Source organism: Myotis lucifugus, unplaced genomic scaffold, assembly GCF_000147115.1.
Source record: "Myotis lucifugus unplaced genomic scaffold, Myoluc2.0 scaffold_114, whole genome shotgun sequence".
In the NCBI taxonomy this organism is placed as follows: Eukaryota; Metazoa; Chordata; class Mammalia; order Chiroptera; family Vespertilionidae; genus Myotis; species Myotis lucifugus.
In genome coordinates, this window is record NW_005871162.1 from 1,037,932 (window position 1) to 1,063,987 (window position 26,056).

The window sequence follows — 26,056 nt, forward strand, 5'->3', positions numbered from 1 at the left end:
GGTAATCTTTTTCTTTATCTTATTAGATTTACACTTTAAAAATATATATATATTTTACTGATTTTTTACAGAGGAGGGGAGAGGGATAGAGAGTTAGAAACATAGATGAGAGAGAAACATCGATCAGCTGCCTCCTGCATGCTCCCCACTAGGGATGTGCCTGCAACCAAGGTACATGCCCTTGACCAGAATCAAACCTGGGACCCTTCAGTCTGCAGGCCGACGCTCTATCCACTGAGCCAAACCAGTTAGGGCTAGATTTACACTTTTATTATTCTCAGATTTGTTTCATGTATTTGTTTTAAATTTTATTGATTTCTGCTCATACCTTTATTTTGTCTTACCTTCTATTTTCATTAGGTTTAATTTGTTGTTCTTCTAGCTTCCTGTGCTGTAAGCAGAGAGCCTTTTCTTCTATCATTTAATGTTTCTATACCCCAAAAATCTATTTGAAGATTTCTCTCTTTTCATTCAGTCTATAATCTTCAAAGGTATAGCATACATAGGATATGGTTTCAACATCTACCTGTATGTTGTTGCTTTAAAATTTTTTTCATCAGAACAGAATATTAAATCCCCCCTCCAAAATCTATTCAATTTCTCACATCATACTAACACAAGGTCCATAGTAACCCACCTGCTTTTTTTTCCTTTCTGTATATCACCCAACTTGACAAATAATATACCCAGTTTCTAAGTAAAAACCAGACAGCTTTCCTTAACTCTTCTGACATCCAATAACCAAATCCTGTTTATTCTAATCCTAAATCTTTCTAATCCATGCCTCCTTCTTTAATTACCATTGTTACTAGTCTTCTTCAGGCTTCAATATTTCCCCTCTAGTCTTTACAATGGGACTTGTCTCCAGTTTTTCTCTTTACAAATCTGTTTTTCAAAGATCTTCATGAAGTGGAAATTTGATCATGTGATTCCTCCACTCAAATTTTTTAATTACTCATACAAGATTAAAAAAATTAATTTCTTGGCACTGCACACAACAAACCTCTTTATGACATTAGTCATACCTTGCTATGCACTTCCCTTCATAAAAGTAAACAACATAATTTAAAAATATTAAATGATTTGCACTTCTCCACATGCCAAGTGTCCTTACTTTGCCATTTTTAAAACTGTTGCTCCCTTTACTTGAACGCATCCTTCTATCACTACTACCAGCACCACCAGCACCACCAGCACCACCACCATCACAAGTCATCACCACCACTATAATCATCACCACCACCATCACCTCCATCATTAGAAACATTTTTATATCTAAAAGATAGGTATATGATTAATCAAAGATTTCTTAATATGAAAGTAAATTGCTTTTCAATAAATCCAAACTCAAATTTATATTTATATATTTAATTTTATTTGGTATACACCACTATGACCTTATTGTAATTGAAATCCAATCAGGATTTTTTTTAGGATTAGTCAACTCCACAAAGACAATAATACTGCTGTGGAAGACCAAATGGGGGGAAACCCAATATATTTATTTACAATTCCCTATCTGTAAACACTTAATCTATATACTATTAAGTTATAATGAGAGAGCTTTACATAGACAAGAAAATGATGCCCTGCATTTCTATTCATATTCAGCAACAGCATATTAAATAGAACATCAAATTTTCTTTTCCATTAGCATTATGCTTTTTTAAGATAATTATCTAAATTTTCAAAAGATCTAAATATATTTAAGTGCTATACAACTAAAACTACTAAGCCAACATATTTGGCTTATAATTTCATTTTTAGAATAATTTAAAGTGCTATAAGCAACCTGGCAATCCATACTTTCTATAAGAACAAAACTACCTTTAAACATTAATTTACAAGATAATATACACTGTTTATCTGGAATAGCTGAAATTTCAGCACAAAGTCACTGTCACATATATAACAGCAGGATTTTGTTTGCATAACATGAAGCTTTGAAATTAACTGATGAATTATTGCCATAATGGCGTATTATTGGTTTCCTACAAAAGAGGATAAGAACTACTAGTATATTCTATCTTTTTTTTTTGAGGTCACTTGACAGTAAGTTTGCATATTCAACAAGTCTACTGAGTTACAATTGTCTACTATTATCATTGCCCTTTTATAACAGCAAATGCTAATGGTAACTAATAACTAAAAAAAAATCAAGTTGTTTTTTTTTTCCTTTTGAACAGGAACCTATATTTTGGGAGTTGGTGTGCAATAAGGCTAAAACAACATAACTATAAAACAGTATACCTGACACAAATGTTGAAGAAATACGCAGTTGTTTTGTAGTTTTATATGTATAATACTCTGCTAAGCTATAAATATGTAAGTAGACTATTTTCTTGCTTGATATATTAAATCCAGTAGAATCATCAAGTTCTCATTCTCCTTTGTCATTTTATAATTCTTTATCAGTTAATTCAATGATGAAAGCATATGCCCAAACCTGCAGATCATGCACACTGCAGTCTATTTCAACCAGAATGCTCCTCAAATTCATTTTTATTAAAATGAAATTGAGAGTATTTGCAAAATTAATGAAGAGAATGTTGTAGTGTGAACTAGAACTCAGTGGTCCATAAAGTATGCATTATTTTGGCATGTGTTTTTTCCTTCTTAAGAATGACTAAGTTTAGCATGTTCAAAATTCATCTGTGCCAACCTTATAGATATAACAGTATCTAGTCTTCATTCCCTCAATGCCCCAATTAGACTGATCTAGTTAAACAATATAGTTTTAAAAATAATAAACCAAAACAGGTTCAACAAAAGAGCACCATCCTTTTAGGAGACTGAGATAACATGGATTGTAGGTAAGGTCATCACTATGATCAAAATGCTGCCATAATTCTGACAAAAACCCAAGCTTTTATACTACATGGACCTATACCATGGTCTAAACCTAAAGAACTCTGGGACAGAAAACATGATTTTAAAAATAAATTCCAAAATTATAACTGTAATAAATGGTGATATGGACTAATTTTAAAGCACGAATAATATGTTACATTGTATTGCTTCTTGAACTTTCCAAATAATGCTTATCCATGTCAGGTTTGGGCCATTATCCTGCTAAGACAGAGAGCATTATATTTATTCAAAAGCCCAGATTTCAATGTCTTGGATAAAGAAATCTTCCTTCTTAGAAAGTGTATTATTCCCAAACGTTTTACAAGAATGGCTTCTTCCATGGTAGAGATCTCCATCAAGCCAAAGGGCAAATTCTCCCCTGCAATACATAAAATAGTTTTAACAATAATCTCTTATAACTGAAAAAAAAAAAATCAAGTTTTTTTTCCCCTTTTGAACAGGAAATGTATGCCTTGAGTTGTAAAATGATAATTGCAGAGCTTGTAAAATAATTTAAATGAGACATTTCAATATCCAACAACTCTAGTTCATATCCAATTATACAATCCTATTACTATAGAGATCAAGAAATAAAATGAAGCTCTAAAATTAACTTCATATGTAATTAACTTTTGAGACAAGTATGGCTCTGTTATTCTTTGCCTGATATTGTGGGTTTCTCTTTAGCTCTACGGTTTTAATACACAAGCTGGGGCAAAAATAGGTTTACAGCTGTTTGTATTTAAGGTAATACAATACTTAATAGATAATCATATAAGAATAAACTCTGGCCCGGTCGGTGTGGCTCAGTGGTTGAGATGGACCCATGCACCAGGAGGTCACTGGTTCGATTCTTAGAGCACATGCCTGGGTTGAGGGCTTAATCTCCAGTAGGGGGTTGTGCAGGAGGCAGCCAACTGATGCTTCTCTCTCATCAATGTTTCTATCTCTCCCTCTCTCTTCCTCTTTCTGAAATCAATAAAAATATTTTAAAAATTAAAAAAAAAAACAGAATAAACTGTTTCGTGTACTCACGACTGTAAACCTACTTTTCCAAATGGTATATTTATAATCTTTCCTGTCAATTATTTCATAACAAGGTCAACCAAAAATGAGTGATGAAAAATATTTTTCAGTAATGTATAATTTGGATAATGCTAAAAAAAAAAAAAAAGCAAAACCACAATGCCTGACCTGGTTAGGCAGTTTGCAACATGACCTATTGTTAAGAAAAACAACAACTCAACTAAACTAAATCTTCACAGTACAAAGAACAGCTTTAAAAATTTGGGCCTCTGCAGCCCAGACCAGAAGACCATATAAAGTGAAACTACTGACTCCTCTGGCTTAACAGCGAGAAATTCCTGAGAAATACAGGGTGGGCAAAAGGAGGTTTACAGTTGTGAGTAGACCAAACACAGTTTATTCTTGTGTTATTATTTATTATTATTGTATTATTACCATATGAACAATTGTAAACCTATTTTTGCTCACCTTGTATTTAACATGAGTTGCTCAGAGGCATAAAGTTCCACATTATCTAAAATAAAATGTGGGGTTAAAATGAAGGGTTCAATCTCTAATTCACTGCCAGGAAATGTTAGACTTGAGGTGCTCAAGGTACCACCTGTAATGTATGCTGAAGCTGGAATCTAAACTGGGTCTATCTGACTCCAAAGCCGACAGTCAGTCTATCACCATCATGATTTTGAGTTCTTTGGGGCTCCTGTCTGGAATTCTGGAATATCAAATCCCTGTAGCTCCCATTTTCTGAGCCTGTACTCTCCTTTTTCAAAGACAGTAAACTTGTCTTAATTTGTTATTAAATTAGCCAAAGGTTAGTTTAGTTTGCTGGAATCATGTTGTATAATTAATTAAAATCAAGTTCTGGCAGAAACTACTGATAAGCAAAATAGATCCAGAGATATAGAAGCACGAACAGACAGACCTTCCCCTCAGAGGGGAGGTGGGGTGTGTAGGAAGAGATCAATTAAAGACCTTGTATGCATATATGCATAACCCATGGACACAGATAATAGGGTGGTGAAGGCCTGGGGCAGGGGAAGGAGGCAGGCTAGAAGAGTTCAATGGGGGAAAAAAGGGAACATATGTAATACTTTCAACAGTTAAAAAAAAAATCAAATTACTTATTGACTCATACTGTTAAAAACAAAACAAATAAGAAAAAAAAAAAAACCCTGAAAACTTGGGGTGGGAAGGATAACTAAAATTTTTTTGCAAAAACATTTTTTATTATTGCCTAAAATATCAGTCCAAATAGTCCCCAGGGTAGAACAACATGAAAACAACTGGACCATCTTTTTGTACATTGGGAGAAGTAACAAACCACTACGGTATTTAAAAATTGGGTAAGTTCTAAAGTATTAGTATATTTCTTTTTCAAATACTAAGGAGTCATTGTACTCTAATAACAGATGGGTTTTAATAAAAAGGAAATGAACTAAACAGCATTTTAAAATGAATAAACAAATATTCTACCAATGGTTTCAAATACTACACTTAATCACCTTCTTGCAAATAAATTACACTTTTTTACATTATGTACAAATTCGGATTCTAATGTCAAACTTTCCAATGATAACTTATTTTATAAATAACACAAATAAAAGTAATATAAATAAAATTTCTTAAAAATCTCATGGCAAAATGTTCAGGAGACTTACCCTCCACCACCAAAAGCTAGGGAATCCATGTCTCCTTTGATAAAAAACATATTATCACCTGTCCACTTAAAGACCTACATAAATGAAAAAAAAAAGCTTTAAATATGTAGATGAAATGGTCACTAAACAGTTAATTCTCCTAAACTCCAAACAGTTAACAAAGTCTAGATGGATAGTAAGAGAAACTAGAACAAGAACAAAGCGTTTGGGCAGAAGTTGTGGTGCTTTGGGTTTCACTGTCTGTATGACTAAATTTAAAAGCACATGTTCTAACGTAACGTAATCTTCAATTCCAATTCCTTACCTCTTGACACATACTTCTCTTTTCTGACTATATAGGTATTAAGAATTAAATGGTTAATGAAAATAGTTGAACACAATTGAAAATCAATTTAAAACACTGATGTGGATGTCATTAACTTTTAACGTTAAACATAAAAATGCATTAATTTGATAATATTGTAATACTAGAAGCCCAGTGCATAAAATTCGTGCACTGGTGGTGGTGGAGGGGGGTGGGGGGGTGGGGGAGAGGGTCCCTTGGCCTAGCCTGCGCCCTCTCGCAGTCTGGGAGCCCTCAGGGGATGTCCGACTGATGGCTTAAGCCAGCAGTTGGACATCCTCAGTGCTGCCGCAGAGGCAGGAGAGGCTCCCGCTACTGCCACTGTGATTGCCAGCCATGAGCCCAGCTCAGGGCTTCTGGCTGAGTGGCGCTCCCCCTGTGGGAGTGCACTAACCACCAGGGGGCAGCTCCTGCGTTGAGCATCTGCCCCCAGGTGGTCAGTGCGCGTCATAGCGACCGGTTGTTCTGCTGTTCGGTTGATTTGCATATTAGCCTTTTATTATATAGGATTTTGATATAGGGCCAAGGTAATTTCTTTGATATGTATTTTACTTTCATCATCCTATATAATAAAAGCCTAATATGCTGTCTAGTCCTCCATTCAACCAATCAAAGCATAATATGCTAATGATATGCTAGGGCCACTCAACTGCTCACTATGACATGCACTGACCACCAGGGGGCAGACAGTCGACTGGTTGCTATGACATGCATTGACCATCAGGGGGCAGACGTTCCAACCAGTAGGTTAGCTTGCTGCTGGGGTCTGGCCAATCGGGACTGAGCAAAACGGGCTGGATACGTCCTGGAGCCCTCCCACAGTCCCTTCCTGGCTGGCCAACCTCCCGCATCCCTCCCTGGACCCAATTGCGCACCGGTGGGGTCCCTCGGCTGGGCCTGCGCCCTTTCGCAATCCAGGACCCCTCTGGGGATGTTGGAGAGCCAGTTTTAGCCCGATCCTGCAGGCCAGGCTGAGGGACCCCACTGGTGCACAAATTTGTGCACCAGGCCTCTAGTTCTTATATAAGCCCGTGACACGTTTATAATTTCCCATTTCAATTTCTTTAAAGAGCAGAGAGAAAATAAAAAATATTTGAGACATCCAAGGGTAAAACTTCTAGATGTTAATATCCCTAAATATTTTTTTCTAATCTTTCATGGGAGTTTTACCTAAACTTAATACAATAGCAGTTTCTAGCACCTTACTCTTACCAAATTTTCCAAAGAATTCATTATAGTTTAAATAAGATAAACCTTAGCACTCACTTTTTCAATTATATAACATTTAATTACATTATAACAATTATCATGTAGAAATAGCATTACAAGTTTTGAGAATAAGCTCCACAGAATCTTAAAATTTCTGTAACAACTATAGATTCCAGTGAGGTGTAGGCATCAGTTGATATGTTTTGTGAAGGGAATGGAAAACACTGGCTAATCTGATGAGCCAGTTAAGTGCAAGTCTGTTAAGGAAGTTTCTATTGTATTATCAAATCCTTCCTATTTTGTTCATTACAGAAACTGTTCATAGAGACCACTCATTTTTTTAAAACAAATCTGTTGATTCCTTTTTTCAAGATCATAATTTCATCTCTTAGGAAAGGTTTGACATGCTGAGCCTTAATGTACCTGAGATGCTAGGGTTGTACTCAATGTTTTAAACAGAATCACACATTCACTAAAATTCATGTATGACTTTACATTTTAGGTCTGATTGGCATTAGAATGTTTTCAATTTAAGTTAGTCAAGCCACTATAAAAAAAAAAGGGTAATCACTTTTGAATAAAACAAAAATAATTTATTTTTTAGGTTTTCAAGATGTACATCATTATGCTTATTTAGTCATTAAAAGTTTCTAGGAATCTCACAATGGCAGTTCATACACAGAATAGCAATAATGTGTGTCTGGCACCAGGCCAAGTATTGTACATATCAGATTCTCATCTAATTTTTAAACAACTCTGATGCACTTTATGGTCCCCATTCTATCCACAGAAAAAATGAAGCTCAAAATTATAAAAAAGTGATATTTTCAGTGAGTAAAAGGCTGAGATGAGAGACAAGCGCAAGTACACAAGACTCCAAAGTGCATGTTCCTTTCATTATGGCATCTATTTACAAATGGAATGTTGGAATAACCATCCTTACCTCAAACTCTGGACGGAAGGTAAAAACAAAGGTCTCTCCAGTACCATAGAAGCCATCACTCACTTTAAATGGCTCACTTGCTAATGCACCGAAAACCTAAGGATAAAAAGAAAACATATTGTTTTATTAAGCATTATCCTATTATATATGTTTAAGTAAAATGCAAAAAATAAATAAATAAATAAAAGAAATCCAGTATAGTTTTATGTATTTGCACTAACAAAGGGAAACATGATCAGTGGCTATATAATTCACATTAATGCCAAGTACAAATCATATCAGTTTCTCCATTTTTCCAAGTTTTAAAATCTAAAAAGATGCTTATTACAACAATTAAACAGATAATCTTAAAAAGTGGCTCCCACATTTCAGGATGACTTACATGCACAATGTGTGTACAGTAAGGATAGCATGCTGCTGCGGGTGGAGCACCCAGGGAGAAAAAGCCCTTTAGGACAGGTAAACACTCTAGTACTAAAAGTATACTATCTTTCTCTTCAACAGACAGTAAACTCCATGAGGGCAGCCCTTGGATCTGAAGTGTTTGGCCCGTAAAGGCCATTGTCTTACATAGAACAAGACACACAGCAGATGCCCTAAAAAAAGAATAAATGGCCCTCACCAGTTTGGCTCAGTGGATAGAGCGTCGGCCTGCGGACTGAAGGGTCCCGGGTTTGATTCTGGTCAAGGGCATGTACCTTGGTTGCGGGCACATCCCCGGTGGGGGGTGTGCAGGAGGCAGCTGATCGATGTTTCTCTCTCATCGATGTTTCTAACTCTCTATCCCTCTCCCTTCCTCTCTGTAAAAAAATCAATAAAAATATATTTAAAAAAAAGAATAAATGTATAAAAAGACTTACACAAGTCATTTCAATGTTCTCGGTCTAAGTTTCTACATCATAAATGGAATGTAGAGAGCTTGACAAATTATCTCTATATTCACTGTTTTGACTTTATATTTTCATTTTTAAAATAGACTTTCTTATTGAAAGGTATATATAATACATATATAATATATATATGTAATTTTGAATGATCACAAAGCAAAGTCCCATTTAACCTTCATTCAGACAAGAAACAGATTACCAGTACTCCAGAAGCTTTCCTTGTACCTCCTCTGCACTCTCACCCTCTCCAAAAGAAGCCACTAGCCCAACAATAACGTAGATTTGTTTTGCCCATTTATGAACTTTCTATAAATGGAAAGTTACTCCTCAGTGTCTGATTTTTAACTCATATTATGTTTGTGACACTTATCTATGCTAGGCATTAATAGTAGTTCATTTTCATTCTTGCTTTTACTGGGTGTATAACCCTGAGAAAGTTGATACATCTCATAAGTCATAATCAACTCATCTTTAAAACAGGAATGAAAAAATATCAATCTCATAGGGCTTTGATGATTAATTAAGGTAATGCATAGAAAATGATCAGACAAGTGTGCACAATAAGCACACTAAAGGTATCAGAAGTAACCCTAGTTTTTTTAAAAAAAAATCAGTATCGCTATTTCACCCCCTTATTACTCTTTAATGCTGGTAATTGGACTTGCTGTTTTAGGAACACGTGAATGTTTCCCTTGCTTATCTGTTGTTTTGCTCTTGGTATCATCTTCACACAATTATCTTTTTAATTTTAAAAACTTAACCCATGCTTCAAGACTGTCAGTTTCCACCCTCTTTGTGAACCTCATTCTTATCTTTCCCAAATAGATATAAACAACCCTCTCTCTAAGTACCTCTTTTGTTTTCCTTAAGTAATTATATTTACTGCTTGGCATTAGAGACACTAATATAGTTAAACTATGGGTCCGGTGCACAGATTCATACACCTGTGGGGTCCCTCGGCCTGCGGCTCTCTGACATCCCCCCAGGGATCCCGAATTGCAAGAGGGCACAGGCCAAACTGAGGGACCCCACCAGTGCACGATTGGGGCCGGGAAGGGACCGCGGGAAGGCTCCAGGGAGTATCCGGCCTGTCTTGCCCAGTCCCGATCAGCTGGACCTCAGTAGCAAGGTAGCCTACCAGTCAGAGCATCTGCCCCTGGTGGTCAGTGCACGTCATAGCTACAGGTCGAATGGTCACTTAGGCTTTTATAGATATAGATATTCTTTTCTACCAGACTATAATCTGTTTGAAGGCAGGAACTCCTTAAAATGCAATCATGTACATATCTACCTTCAGAAGCACTCAGCATTGTCTTGCATATTAAAAGAACTCAATAATTATCAGTTAAACTTAATAAAATGTACTAATAAAAATAATTTTCATCAAAAGAATAGGCTAAAATTCTGTTATTGTAATCTCTTAAAAGGTAAGATGTCTATATAGCTATTTTCATACCTGTCCATCACTGTCTTTAATCACCATCAGCACTGGGGTGTCTAAACCTATCATTGTTCGATAAAGAGTCTTCAAGCTTGTGCCATGCTTCCCGGTACCATAAACAAGAGTCCATGGATAGCCAATTGTTCTTGGTGGAAGATGCTTGGTAAGCTTTGAAAAATAAAATGTTAAAATTTACTTGATAGCTTATTGTCAGTTTGTTGGATACTAATGCCAGTTGGAATTGAATGGTATTCTATAAAATGTAGGCTACAAAAATAACAGTAGTTTGTTATTCTCAAAGATACTGAGATGCTTGAAGAGTAATTGTACATTGCTCAGCATGAAATACTTTCTTGTCCAGTAGGAAAAGAAAGAATCATGCTGAACAAGATACAAATTAGAACAGACATAAGAAATATGAATTACTTACAGTGTCCTCTGTCTTGAATTGACAAAATCATTGAGTGGACTGTTAACTTGATTATTAAAAACCTCTAAAATAATGGGCTCTAGAGGCAAACTATCAGAGTTAGAAATCAAGCTTCAATACTTTAATATATCTGTGTGACTCTAACAAATTACAAGTGAAGAAACTGTGCCCAAGTTTCTTCAATTATAAAATGCACACAATTAAGAGTATCCAACTCCTTCAAGTGTCGCAACAACTACATGAGATAATCCACAGAAAGCAAGTAACTAGCACCCAATAAGAAATTAAATATTGGCTATTGCAGTGGCTCAATCTGAACTGCTGTTAATTTTTTTAATGTTTGCTTACCCAAATCTCCCAGTATCTTCTATTACACCAGTTTGCGATATTGTGTTTACTTTTTCTTCATGGGAGAGGAAGCCTAGAAGCAATGACCCTGCTTCCTCAGTTTTCAAAACAACTAAACAGAGGCTGTTTTACTCTTGGGGGTATACACTCAGAAATGCTCACATGTGAGTATGCCGTACCTTTTCAATTTGATCTGGCTGTAAGAGTTCACTGGGATCACTTAGGTTTGGTCTAAAGGATTCAGACTCCAGGTCTGCCTTCACTGGAGCAACCTGCTCTGAATTGATGTCTTCCCTTGTAGTAATCTAAAGAAGTAAACAGCAGCAGTATATTAATATAAAATTGCAAGATGCTTTCAAAATTTTAGCCCTTTGAGAGAAATTCAACTTTATACCTTAGAAAAGGTAGCTAAAGCTTTAATTTAGGATTTTAGAAGGCAAAGGATATTCCATTAAAAAATATCCAATGTAGAAAAAGACTTTTTAACTACAAGATGACATTTTTCTCATCCAGTACATGAAGAAGGACAGGTAATGAATGATAAGCCCATACTTATATGGGAAAGGAGAGCGTTGCATGCAAACTTTAATTTTGCTGATGAAGGACAAAAGTGACCCAACTAGCGTGCTTTTTATGTGTGCTATTTAAAATACGTGGGATTATTTTTTTCATGGTAAACATAAAATTTGCCAAAAATATTCAGAAAACGTCCTCAGTGCTAAAATTTAAATTTAAAGAATAGTACAATAAAAAGTATAATTTCATTGATGTGTGTGTACTTGCTTCACTGAAAAAGTTACCATTATCTAAAAAAAATGCTTTCATTGTTCTTATGTTCTAAACACTGAATTTTTTTATTTAGTTGGACTAAACAAATTAAAGGTTAACTTGCTCACAAATCTTTGTTTTAAATTAGATCAATTTGATGCATTAAAAAGAATGCTTTTGCTTGATGAAAATGATCTCTTTGATATTCTTAAAATGATAAAAATGTTGATTACTTCAAAACAAACTCCTATATAATCCCTGCTATTGGCACTTGCTTTTCCATATTAATTTTATTTTAATGTATAAAACACAGTAACATTAGAGAAGAAAATATCTGAAACATAACCATCATCAATAAAATTTTTAAATTGGAAAATAGAGTTATTTTGGAGCAGATAACTAAAATATAGCAATGCTCGACGACTTATGATTCTACACAGAAATGGAATGTAGCGAAACTATTTTGTTCCTTTAACAGATTTCTTACCAAAACTTAACAGCATATATTTTTAGCCAATACATGTTCTACAACTGTATTGTTTTTTGATGAGAAGCTAAACTACAAATTCTTTCACATCATCATATTTTATTCTCATTTTGATGATGTGAAAAAAAAATCCAAGGCAGCATGAGAAGCATTCAAAGAAAAGAAAAAACTTAGTAGTTCCAGCAAAGCCATGAAAACATATCTTACTAAGAAGAGGAAAACACACAGCACACAAAACTGGGAAATGAATTTAATTGTATCACTTTCTTTTTTCTAAAAAAAAAAAAAATCACAAATATTATTTCATGAATTTTAAATAATCTAGTTCTGTGCCTAACCTCTACTATTTTTAAAAGTATTTCTAATACCAACCAGGAATACCCCAGGAACAAAACAATTATTTCATTAAAATATTTGATGTGGGGCTGATACAGGTGAAGTAGCTTTGAAGAAGAAAGAATATTTAAAGCCTTACTATCCATTAAAATTTTAAAAATGTTCCCATCGCACTACATCTTTAAGATTCTGTTTAACAAAAATCCAATCTTAAACCCAAAGGCATTCTTCCAATGTTAAAGTTAAACGGAAACTCCTCAACGCTCAAAGAAACACACAGTGCTGAGAACAGTTCTATAGTGACAGAAAATTACCCTGAGACTTTTTCAGATGTAAAGATGACAGAAAAGATAAGCCTACAGCTCTTCAAAGCATTACCGTCCTCTTTAGCACAAAAAGGAATTTTCTGATGGGCTAATTTAGTGCTACAGTCGAAACAAATCCTTCAAAAGTGAGATCTGCCCTGATGAAAGACACTACAACAGGGAGCAGTCACTCTCTGGAGGGGTTTAAACTACTGAAGGGGGCACCTGGAGACGTCTGCAGAGTGTGCGCAGTTCTTCAGTATTTAGAGCATCGATCCTGCGGTGATACTCAGCCACTGACACTACCTGAATATGGAGACAGGAAGACAATAATTCCACTGACAATTGAGAAAAATAGCCAAAACAAATGTAAAAAGTGGAGAAACTTAAAAGGGGAAAGAAGTGTAATCAGGATTTCTTTCCCCAACTCCATGCTGAAAACTCAAGAGATTTATATATCAAACTGCAGTGAAATATACATAGTGAGTTTAACCACGACATCCAACTAGTTCGCAATATACGGTTTATTTTATGGATTGTCTCATGTAGAATTACAAAAAAAAGAATTACGAAGGAAACATGTAAAACATGACATTACTTTGCTAACACCAAAGATTATTATATCTAAAATCTAAATGTCTTGCAGTTTACAAAGAAAATGATAGTTTCCACCCTCTTTTCTGTATCAGTTTAGTTCAAACATTGCATCCTAATGGCAATGCCGGAAAAAATACTTCTAGGCAAAGGTGACAAACATACCCATACTATATGATCTATATCAGAAAAAAAGAGGAGGAAGCAAGGAAAAGATATGAAGGAAATTTTAGATAACAAGAAAAATAAGCTCTAGAAAGTAGCAAATTAGATTTTCTAATCTAATCAGCGGTACCTTTTCAGGCATATTGCCTACTTCAGTATTTTTAAGTGACACTCCAGTTTTTGCCTCTCCTGTATATTTCTTTATGGTTGCTACTGTAGCCGTTATTTGTGAATAAAACATAATGACTTTTCTATATTCTAAATTCCTAAGGGAAATTCTCTGTCTTCTGTAATTGCCTAGACCAGTCTCTTGCATAGTGTTGAAGTTGAAAGCCATAGATGACAGAGAAACATTATTACAACATGCCCACAAAAACAGACAAATTTCCTCAGACTGACGCAACAGCTCCTATAGCTTTTTCAGATTGTGATATAATCCCCCAAACGGTAACCATGAACTCTGGCGGTGCATAAATATGTGCTGATTCTCCTAAGTTATGACAAACTCCTCTTGTGATCAAATGTGTAGAGGTTCTGGCCACAAAATGCAGTTAAACCAATTGGCCCATAGAGTTTACACTTCTAATTTAGGATTTAAAAGGCTCTTTTATAGCCAACTAAAATGAATTAGTCACCTGTAATGTTAAAGGTAACTCTAGAAAGAGCTATGTAAACCTGTTATGAAAGCTATGAAAGACATGAGAACAGAAAAAAGGGAAAGAAACTGGAAAGATTTCCATCCTGGCCATTGTTATTATATTGACTTTTGCAAAGCAACAATGCATGCAATATGATAGCTAACTCTCTACTTACAAAGAAACCCAAAGTGATTATGATCTCCAGCTCTGGGGGATCAGAAGGACCTGGTTTGGCCCCTTCCTTTTCTATTTCGTCATAAAACAATGGAAATAATAAGAGTTCATACTGAATAGGGGTTTTATATAAAATGCATATCAAGGATTGAGTGTAGTGCCCAGCATATAGCAAATGAGAACTACTACTAACACTACTTTTAATTGATCATTTTTTTGCTTATTATCCTAAGTACTGAAGGATAATATCTGAAGAACTTTCTCATTTATTGTTTTTATTTTTGATATTAAAATATTTCAGTTTTGAGAGCTCAACTATTTTGTATACCTTGAATGACTTTTCTGAAATTAATTTTCAATTTCAGTATTAGATACAAATATTAGAGAACAACAGAATTCTCAGTGAACATGAAAAAACAACAATTAGGCACTAAAAAAAAAAAGGATAAATGGTGATGGAAGGAGACTTGACCAGGGGTAGTAAACACACAATACAACATACCAATGATGTACTGTAGAACTGTATACCTAAACCTGTAACATTTTATTAACCTGTGACACCCCAATACATTCAATTAAAAACCCAATAAATAAAAATAAAAAACAGCAGCCTTGCTTTTCTATGGCTAGCAAAATAAAATCTCTATAGATATTTAATGGTCAATTACATTTTTCTTTATTTTTCCCATGGCATTCAGTCTAGTCAGGAGTCCCCTAGCCAAGTATTTTCAAATGATATGACTTAACTACTCCTCTGAATGCCTTCTATCCCTTCTAGTTAACACCAATCTTACACTTATTTCTTAAAGCCCCTTCTTCTAACATATTAAACACACTTCCTGGAGGAAGTAAAACTGAATTATAAGCTCTCGAAATGGAAGAGCTGTAACCTAATTTCATCAACATCACTGACAAAAGAAGTTATTGGTGAGGGAACCATGAATTGCCATTGTAAACATTTGGTAAATTCAAAATTTCTTTAATGTCCTTAATACTTTTTTAAAAAATGTAGTCTTTATTAAGACTTACAAACTCACCACTTCCTTTACCTTCTAAATATTTACTCATGCTGTGATGAAGATACATAAAACTATCAAGAGTTTATGAATTAATGAAAACAATGGATTTTGATATCAAATGAGTATAGAAATATACTTTCTCCTCTGAAAACAAAAGAATAAAGAGATATCGAATCCTAGAATATATGATGGAACTAGAATTAGTCTTAATTTTTATCCCTGGTAAATAATACTACAAGTATAGGATTTATTACTTTACCCAAAACATTAAACCTAAGCAGAAAATAGATATTTTTCTACAAAATGTCCTATATTACATTTTTAATTATTAAGGATACACAGGTGAGGAAACCAAGACCCTCCAATTAAAAGTGTAAAAAATAATTTATTGAGGAATTAAGTGTTGCTTGTACTGCTAAATCCCAGAGGTCTGAAGTACAACATGGCCTACCCTCTGTAGAATTAAGTGCTTACTCTCTAGTCTTTTTAGCCTTTGACAAGAATAACAAATTAATGGCAGGATTAAATCTACCCATTTCTATCTATACAAAGGGACCAACTAACAACAACAATCAGAACAGAACAAAAGCTGAAAATAAAGTAAAATTTAGTTTTCATTTGCTTTATTTTTATAGGATGCTGTCAATCCCATAAGTAAGAACATGTTCTTCTAGATATAAAGACCAATATTTTGGTCTAATAATCCTTTTTCCAGGATATCCCAGTATTTTCCCCTAAGATTATGCCACAAACCAACCAAAAACCTCCTTCCCCCAACTGTCTTCAAGAGTAACAAAAGTCTGGTAGATATCTGTGAATATGCCATTTTTATTCCTTACTTATTCCTTACTTTTATTCCTTAGTAAAAGGAAATGGGGTAGAGAGAAAAATATTGTGTAATCAATGACATTTATACTTAGCTTGGTATCCAAAAATATACTAAATAGGAGGAAATTTAAGTGTGAGTGTTGTGTCTAACAAAAAGGACATTCAGCAGCATCCTTGAGGTCACCCTTTGTTCTATAATTTCATCATATACAACAAAATCATATTACAAAATAAAGTCGAATTATGGCAAACATTTGCTTATTTTTGCCTTAAATTAAAAGTATTGCTTTCAAAATGACTCTTTATGACACTATATTAAAAGAGGTATAAAAAGAAGCAGAGAATCATGAATTAGATAACTGGAAACAGAGGGTAAAAAATTAAATCCAGAATTAATTCAAAACAAATCAAAGCTATGTTCTGAATAAATCTTCTGCATTTAAAATTACTTCCTTTTATGTATATTCGCAGATGACTCAGATTTTCATGAGAAGGCTGATATATTCACTGTTCTTTTAGTCAAAAAGAAACCTTGTTAACTACCTAAAACCATTCAACTATAATATGCATATATGGTATTAACTTCCTGGAACAATAAATATAAGAAGTGAATCTCATAAAAAGGGAATAATCTCTTTTCTGCATAGCATATCAGAGGAAAAGAATACTCATTACATAAATCTGAAATATACAAATCCACTATTATAGTTGGAGACTTCAAAACTAGAGGTGATTCAGAAATTACTGGACAAAAAATCAGTAAGGACATAAATAAATGAAAGAGCACCTTCAATTTACTGGATCTAATTGATATGTATAAAATAACTCCTCCACCTGGGGGGCGGGAGTGACGGGGGGCATCAATCGGGGGAAAAAGGAGACATATGTAATACTACAAACAATAAAAAATAAATAAAATAACTCCTTCAGCAACAGTAGAATACCCATTTTTCTCAAGCTCACATGGGACATTAACAAGACAGACCACATTCTGGGCCATAAAACATACCTCAATAAATAGAAATCATACAGAATGCTCTCAGACCAAAATGAAATTAAACTAGAATCAATAACAGAGGAATAGTGGGAAAATACTAAAATACTTTTAAACAACACACTCCTTATTAATGCATAGTCAAAAAAATTCTGTGAAAAACTTACAGTATTTTGAACTAAATGAAGCTATAGCAGCAATCAATAAAATAGAAAACAGAAAATCAATAGAGAAAAATCAACAAAACCAAAAGCCAGGTCTTTGAAAAATGCGATAACCAGTTATTAGACAGACATGAGCACAGCAAGGACAATGGGCCAGGAACAGAGGTCATCAGGATGGAAAGCCTGGGTGCCTAACAAAGGACAATTATAGGGACAATAGTCTCCAGGGTCATCTTTCCTCCCCTAACATATCACTGGTCATGTGGTTTGGACCCCCTGACTTTTCCTCCCTAGAGATAACATCTAGGCTCAGTTGTATTTCAGCTCAAGGCCCAGAAAAACAGCAAAACCAGACAAGCAACACCATGCCAAGGCTAACCTCAGGACCAGCTGCACTGACTAAGGAATAACCCCCCTGCCATGGTGCCAACCAATCAGTGGAGACCATGACCTGGAAGAAGCACACTTGGAAAGCTGATGAATATTCTATTGAGACCCTCCCCTGAGGCCCCCCTAAAATCTCGACCTGCAAGAGAGATAAATACCCTCAACACAAAGGACCCAGGCATGTATACCCTAAACTCTAAGGGACCCCAGAAGACTTGCAACCAGAGGAGCAGTGGGCAGTGACAGCTCATCCCAGGCAACTCCCTGAACTTGTATCCAAGGCCCCATTTTCTCTGACTTCTCAGTGAGCCAAAGCAGCCCAGCCTAGCCTCTCCCGTTGCTTCTTCTATGCCCTTCTTTGTTTCATTGTCCTAAGTGTGTTTTTGCTGTGGCCAATAAATTCTTGCTTGCTTTGTTGCACTTTGTCTCTTGATTAAAATCTTTCAATCAAGACAAGAACCGAGGTCTTGTTGTCTTGCTGGTAATAAAAGTATCAATAAAATTGATAAACTTCTAGCAAGACTAAAATAAGAGAGAAAGGACACAAATTAATTGTATTAGCAATGAAGAGGGCCATCACTATTGATTCTTTGGACATTAAAGGAATAATATAAGAATATTATAAAGAACTCTATACCCACAAATTTGGTAACTTAGATGAAATGGACCAATTCCTTGAAAGACACAAATCATAAAAACTCACAAGAAGAAACAGATCATCTGAATAGACCTATATCTAGATAAAAAGTTGAATTAATAATTAATAACCTTCCAAAACAGAAGGTACTAGGCCCCACTTTAGCCAACAAAAATAGACTAGCTACCAGTAAACAAACACCAAGGTAACTCAACAAAAAGCTATGAAAATTTGTTGAAAGCTATGAATGACACGAGTTGAAAGGGAGAAAAACTGGACAGATTTAGATTCTGGCCACTATTATCCTAATATATAAAAAGCCAGGGGCCGTCATGACCTAAATGACTGGACAAACGAGGGAACACCAGGCTAGGGGTCCTGGCCAGCGTGGCAGGAGTGAGTCTGGGTCCCAGCCAGCGCAGTGGGACTGAGTCCTGGGTCCTGGCCGGTGTGGTGGCGACAGAGACTCTGGGCCTCAGGTTTGAAGGCTGGTCACATCCCCGATGGCGGGAAACCCAGAGCTCCCTTCTACAGCCTTGCCCTGGCGGGAGGGAGCTCTAAGCCCCAGCTGGGGCGCGGCAGCAACAGGGAGCTCTGGGCCCTGGGGAACTGGAGTCATGCTGCGATCGGACTGGCCTCTGGGTCCCTCCTCCCGCCCGCAGGCTCTAGGGAACTAGAGTCATACTGCGATCTGGGAATCTTGGTCCCTATCCTCAGCCCGCAGGCTCTGGGGAACTGGAGCCATGTGGCGATGGGACTGGACCCTACCCGAGGGGTCCCAGATTGTGAGAGCGTGAAGGCTGGGCTGAGAGACCCCTCCCCCCCAGTGCATGAATTTTCGTGCACAGGGCCTCTGGTTATTAAAATTTTCGTGCACAGGGCCTCTAGTTATTAATATTACTTAATCCTCACCTGGCTATTATTATTATTATATTGACTTTTGCAAAGCAAGAATGTATACACTATGATAGCTGACTCTGTATTTACAAAGAAACCTAAAGTGGTTATGATCCCAGATGCTGAGTATCTGGAGTAAACCCAGATGGATTCACTGGTGAATCCTATCAAACATTTAAGGAAAAAATTATACTGATTCTCTACAATCTCTTCAAGAACATAGAACAGAGGAAATACTTATGAATTCATTTTCTGACGCCAGCATTACATAAATAAATAAATAAATAAGAAAGGAAATATACAGACCAATATCTCTCATGAATATACATGCAAAAAGTCTCAACAAAATATTAGCCAAGTGAATCCAACATTTTATAAAAAATAATTATGTACAATGACCACATGAGACTTATTCCTGGTATGCAAGGCATCTGCAAGGTATTTCAGTATTTGAAAATAAACTGATGTAATCCATCACATCAACAGGCTAAAGAAAAGAAATTGTAAGATTATATCAATAGATGCAAAAAAAAGCACTATTTAAAACCCAACACTCATTCATGATTAAAAGTGTCAGCAAACTAGGAATAGAAGGGTATTTCTTCAACTTGATAAAGAACACCTAAAAAAACAAAACAATCCTGAGGGTCCTTATATCTTCAATTAAATTTAGCTTTAAATCCTAGACATCATCTTTCTATACATCTATCCCTCAGAGATGTAGGCATATACTAGAGCCAGAATGCCTCGACTCAAACCACAGCCATGACCCTTATTGGTTTTGGTATGACTGCTATATGCTTCTGTTTCATAAAATGGAGATCATAATAGCAATACTTCACAGGTTAAGGATTAAATAAAATAACTCATGTTTGAAGTAATACATGGCATTATTAGAAGTACACAGTGTTAGTAGAAATAATTTTATCATTACTATAATTATTACATTGAGCTGAGGTCACTAGAAAAATTTTTCATTTAGGTTATTTGTTCTTAAAATTCTATCTGTGAGCTAATTCTTACACAGATGTAAATAATTCACTATAGGAGCTTTTCTCCAATGTTTTCATATGTGAAAGTCTAAAATACAAAAAAAAAAAACACACCAAAAAACACAAAAAAACTTTCTTGTCATAAGAGGGTTTAGATAGAAAAAAAAAAAAAGATGACTAAATTAGAGAAGTATGGATGCTGACAGAGATCAGTGTTGCTATTTAATGATTTGTAACTTTAATATGATTAACCCTATATCCTTATTATAAAATAGCCTTATAACTTCCAAGCAAATGATAATTTGACAGACACTAAAAAGGTAGAATACAATAAATGGGCATATAAAATATACAAATCACTTCAAGTAAATAATTAGAAGATTAAAACTTAGGTGGTTTGTCAGAATAAACTCTATAACAGCTTTCAAAAAATAAAGATAGAAAGGTTAAGCATGCTTATAAATATGGTGCTCATTATAAAGCTAATTGGCAAAGGTTTAACTTCTTTCCACATATTTTGGAGTATATTTTACTTAATAGTTAATGTCTTTGAGCCTTAACACACATATAGAGTAAAAAAAAATCTATCTCTGATTAGCACACAAGGTTACTGTGAGGTCAAATATGATACTATGCATGAGCATTTAGACAAAAGTAATAGTTCACATAAATATGGCCACATTAGTACTACTATAAGACTTAGGTCTTCACTTAAGTCTATACCATTCTGCTAATCAGTTCAGCAAAGATAGAAAGAACTGTAAAAAGCTGCAAAATACAAAGTCCAAAAATAAGAAATACTTGTTATTCTCTTAGAAGAATTATTTTCTATTTTCAGTTTTAAAGCAGAAAAGTCCCTTGGCAGGTGCAATCTTAATAGGAAATGTCAATCTACAAAACAAGTAGAAATATTGCTAACCTAATCCTTATTTCCTAAGCCCTTTCTCTTGCCCTACAGCTCCCAGGTTATCTACTTTAAAACAGAAAACCAGGATCTCAGCTTGTCTACACATGAAAGCACATTATACTGTATTGTATTACCATTTTAGAAGATTCTCAAAGGTATCCCAATGGGGAAAAGAATGTGCTGGGGTCAAGCTGTCTCTGCTCCAGAACAGCTTAGTTCAGTAACCACCCTATATCTATTTTCCCATCTTTAAAATAGGCCTAATACTACTGACTATGTAAAGTTCCTGTAAAGATTAAATGAAATAATACATATAAACTATACATATGGGAGAGGTGAAGACCAGTGAGAAGCATGCTTTCATATCTGAAAAAATCATATAACAGCTTCCTATAAGGTTGAACAAAAATTGGCAAGTGTAATAATTGTGATATACATTATAATTACCTATAAAATCCAAAACATCTACAGTTTATTTTGCCTGTATGCGTAATAAATTAAAACAATTTAAGTCTTAGAAAACTAATGATGGTTACTCTAATTGCAAATAAAATATACATGAATAACTTCACTGTTCTTGCTTTTTAAAAAAACCCTGTGTTAATTGGCTATTCTGATAAATCTGATCACAAATTTACTCAGTCCAATCACTTCAGTTTCCTAAATCCCTGTGCTGATAAATAAAAACTTGAAATCATTCAACGTAAAAATAAAAGGACATATAAGGTACTCTCGAGCCCAATTAAAAATAACACTGATTAAAGTAATCTTGATATTTTACATGCTTAACATTTATGGGTGGCAAGCTGCTTTGGGGACATCTTCCAAAGTCACTTCTGCTTCTCAGGATATAGCTAGCCCTATTTATTAAATCACCTACATTCACAGAAAAAATAAAATTAATATTCATAAGATGAGATATAATCCTGAATTAGCACAGAAAGAATACTTGGCACCACATTTTTAACAAATAATGCACACATATTTGTACTGAGAAATAAATAACTAGGCTTCTTAAATAGTAAGGTTGACTGAGATTTTCTTTCTTTTTTTAAGAGTATGGAATTTATTAGATATAAATACAAAAAATAAACCCACCTAAAGTAGGGATGGAGAGGGCTCCCTTTGTTTCCCTAGGCTTTCCCTCCCAATGCCCACATAAACATTTTGCCCACATACAATGGCCAGGAAAGAGTAAAAAGAGGCAAGTTCTAAAAGACGACAGATGCTCAGCTTAAGGAGGGTGATGACTGGGTCAGACGAGCCCAATTCTGGAGGAGCCCACTGTTTGCTCTGTCACAGCAGCAGGTCAATACCCCAGCCTCTGGACCAGAGGCTACTGTCAGGGATACCCTGAGCATGTGACAGGCTGGAGCTGCTGGCTGGGAAGCAGACCACTTATTTATTCCCTCAGTGCACCCTCCAGATTTTTCTTTACTAAAATATCTTTTAAAGTTTTGTTTTAGGTAGCACTGCTTGAAACTTTTTAGATAGTTTCAAAAAGTCACTGTCAGATTGCTAAAATGATAGTAGTCTTAATATACAATATTTTAAATGTATCTAGTTTGATATCAGTCAATAAATTTCATGTTAATTCGCTCTGATTGTTCTACTCAATTTATTTTTAAGCAAGAAAAAAATTCTGAATATTTTCCTATAAAGTTAAGCTTAAATAAAAAATTTAGGCAGCAATAAAGATTTGGTAACTACTGCTTATGTAGAACAGAAAAACAAAACACTTCTACAAAACAAAACTACAGTCCCTTATTCATCCCCCTTTTTTGAAGATATTTAGACTTAGTAGAAATAACTTAAAGGTACTTTCTGTAATCATACAATTTTGTATTCTATGAACATTCTCCAAGCTTAAACTTTTAGAAATTGTATAATTTTGCATAATGTCACCATAAAAAGACTAGTAAATATAGAAACTGAAATCACTGGCTAAGATTACCAGAGTATACTTATGATTAATTGGTTGATGTCTTCTCCCTTTTTTCCCATGCCAGAGCCGAGACATTTCCTTTCCAGGGCAAATTAAGTTACATCAGATCTTGTAAGAACTGTTGTAAAAAGCATTCTTCCTCTGTCCAAGATAAATTCCCAGCACAAGAGCCCTTCCTACAACTGTGACAAAACAGTCTGCTAGAGACAAAGATTTGATTGACAATACAGAGAGCTAATCACTAAGTAGTATCCATTGCAAAGAGAGACCTGGGTGGAGACTGTAAAGCTGGGGAGGGAAAACAGGGTTTCCCATGTTTAAGTTTGGTTGCACTGTATCCAAATGTGCAAAGAAAGGGCTCAAAAGTTTAAAGACACAGTGCCTGTATTTCCAAACACCAAGTACACTAAGAAATAGACTTACAATATCTTAGTCATAAAAAATAAGTAAGTACAGTTGCCAGAGCCCCTCCCAAAGTACACAAAGGATTTCAAATAACGCTTTGTTTGCTCAAAATCATAAAATTCTATTATTTACATCTAAAAATCCTATAAAATTCCATCTTTTATATGAGCATTTTAAAAACAGTAAGATGTTCTTTGAGGATGCTTCAACCCTCAAATTTTAGAGAACGACTTATGTAAAAAACAAAGTCAACATAGTACAAATAAATCCTACACAAATATTCAATGACCTGAAAATCCTTCTGCCTGTTGCAGTGCATTTTCTAACATTTGATTTCTTGGAAAAGTACTTATACTTACTATACCTACATATACTTCACTAATCAGCAGTATGCTGACTATAACCAAAGAAGTAAAATTTTAAGATTTAATATTATTAAAGCTATAAAATAAAATTATCTAGTGTTCAATTTTAACTAGAATTCAATGTCAAAATAGACCTGTAGATTTCTTCCATTTTAAGCTAAACCTGCTCCTCCTCCTTTATCTTGAGCATACACACCAAATTGTAATTACACAATGACACCTTGGCACACATACCACCTTTCCAGTACACACACCACTGCACCACACCCACTTACCCAAATCTTCCTCCAATTTCCAGCTTGCATATCGAGGCTGATGTGCACGTACAGGACAGAGCACACTCCATACTGAACAGGGTACCCTCCCTCCCACACACATCAGCCACCTCCCCTGCTTATGTCTCCAACCAGCTCCACCACATATGCCCTAAGATCTCTTTCCCATAGGCTGTCATGGGCACACTGTTACCATCTCCACACTGGTGTCACTATATACAGAATATCCTTATACATCCAACTCCCCATCAGCTCACTCCCCCTACACACAGCGACTATTCATCCCTTACAGTCAGATTTTCTAAAATTAAAAATATGTGTACCAAAATGTGGTTTACGTGAGATTTTTACACACACACACACACACACACACACTCACTCAAAGCACAGGATAACTTATTTTGTTGGTTATCTACTCAACTAACATTCCCATAGATTCTCCTAGTACAGCTTTGATTTTGCTCAGATGTTTTTAATCATGTGTTTCTGAGAAGGCTGTGTCCGTGCCTGGACTGGATGTATCATTACAGATCTAAACAGGTGGCTCTCAAAGTTTAGCCTGCATTTGTTCAAACACAGACTGCTGGACTTCAAAACTAGTTCTGGTTAAGCAGATTGGAATAGGGTCTGAGACTGTGACTTTTAAACAAACTCCTAGATGCTGCTTCTGCTGATGGTATGGGGACCATATTTTGAAAAACTACTAAGCCACAATGAAATATCACCTCTCGCCTGTCAGAATGCCTATGATCAAAAAGCTAAGAAATAACGTGCTGGCAAGCATGTGTAGAAAAAGGAACCCTCGCATACTATTGGTAGGAACTGATACAGCCACTGTAGAAAACAGTATGGAGGTTCCTCAAAAATTATAATATAACTACCATATGATCTGGCAGTTCCACTTCTGAGTACATTTATTTGAAGAAAACAAAAACATTAATTCGAAAAGATATATGCACCCATGTTCATTTCACCATTACATTATTTACAATAGCCCAGATATATAATGGTTTACTATCCTATCTAATAATAGAGAAACATGGTAATTAGCCGTACCTCCGCTACCCTTTCCCATTGGCTAATCAGGGCGATATGCAAATTAACTGCCAACCAAGATGGCGGCCGGCAGCCATGCACTGAAGCGAACAGGAGGCTTGCTTGCTTCAGTGACGGAGGAAGCCAACGTTCCCCGCCTGCCTTGCCAGCCTCTGAGCTTGCAGTTTAAGAACAATGTTACAAATATAGAAGCTAAACAAACTCCAGAAACCTGCTTTCAGCCAGCTGGGCTTCAGCCAGCAGGACCGCAACATTGTTTCAATTATAGAACAAACACAGATCCCTGCTTTCAGCCAGCCGGGATCTCAGAGCTGGAGTGAGCAGGACCGCAACAGTGTTACAATTATAGAACCCAAACAAACCAGATCCCTGCTTTCAGCAGCCGAGGCCTCAGAGCTGGAGCCAAGCCTCAGAGCTAAAGCTGGCCCAGAATAAAAAAAGAAAAAGAAAAAAAGGACAGGTTGGGAGCTTCAGTCACCCGCCAGCCTGAAAACGGCCCTCAGCCCCTCACCCAGACTGGCCAGGCTCCCCAGTGGGGACCCCCACCCTGAAGGGGGTGTGACCAGCTGCAAACAGCCATCAT

At 35.6% G+C, this 26,056-nt stretch overlaps 1 protein-coding gene across 5 annotated transcripts in view; it reads right to left on the reverse strand.

Moving 5' to 3' along the window:
- Positions 1 to 1,352: 1,352 nt before the first annotated feature.
- Positions 1,353 to 26,056, reverse strand: part of OXR1 (oxidation resistance 1) — a 265,270-nt gene continuing 240,566 nt past the window's right edge. Inside the window, exons 1-7 of one of the 5 annotated variants that reach the window (XM_006093334.3) lie at positions 23,382 to 23,583; positions 13,257 to 13,337; positions 11,315 to 11,440; positions 10,373 to 10,525; positions 8,030 to 8,125; positions 5,535 to 5,608; positions 1,353 to 3,229 (exon numbers count right to left, since the gene is read on the reverse strand). In XM_006093334.3, the coding sequence (XP_006093396.1) occupies positions 3,094 to 3,229; positions 5,535 to 5,608; positions 8,030 to 8,125; positions 10,373 to 10,525; positions 11,315 to 11,440; positions 13,257 to 13,337; positions 23,382 to 23,447 (732 nt within the window). In that variant the 5' untranslated portion in view covers positions 23,448 to 23,583 and the 3' untranslated portion in view covers positions 1,353 to 3,093. Of the gene's footprint in view, positions 3,230 to 5,534; positions 5,609 to 8,029; positions 8,126 to 10,372; positions 10,526 to 11,314; positions 11,441 to 13,256; positions 13,338 to 23,381; positions 23,684 to 26,056 lie in introns of those variants that run through there. The other 4 variants (XM_023757780.1, XM_006093335.3, XM_023757781.1 and 1 more) reach the window with 4 other exon arrangements.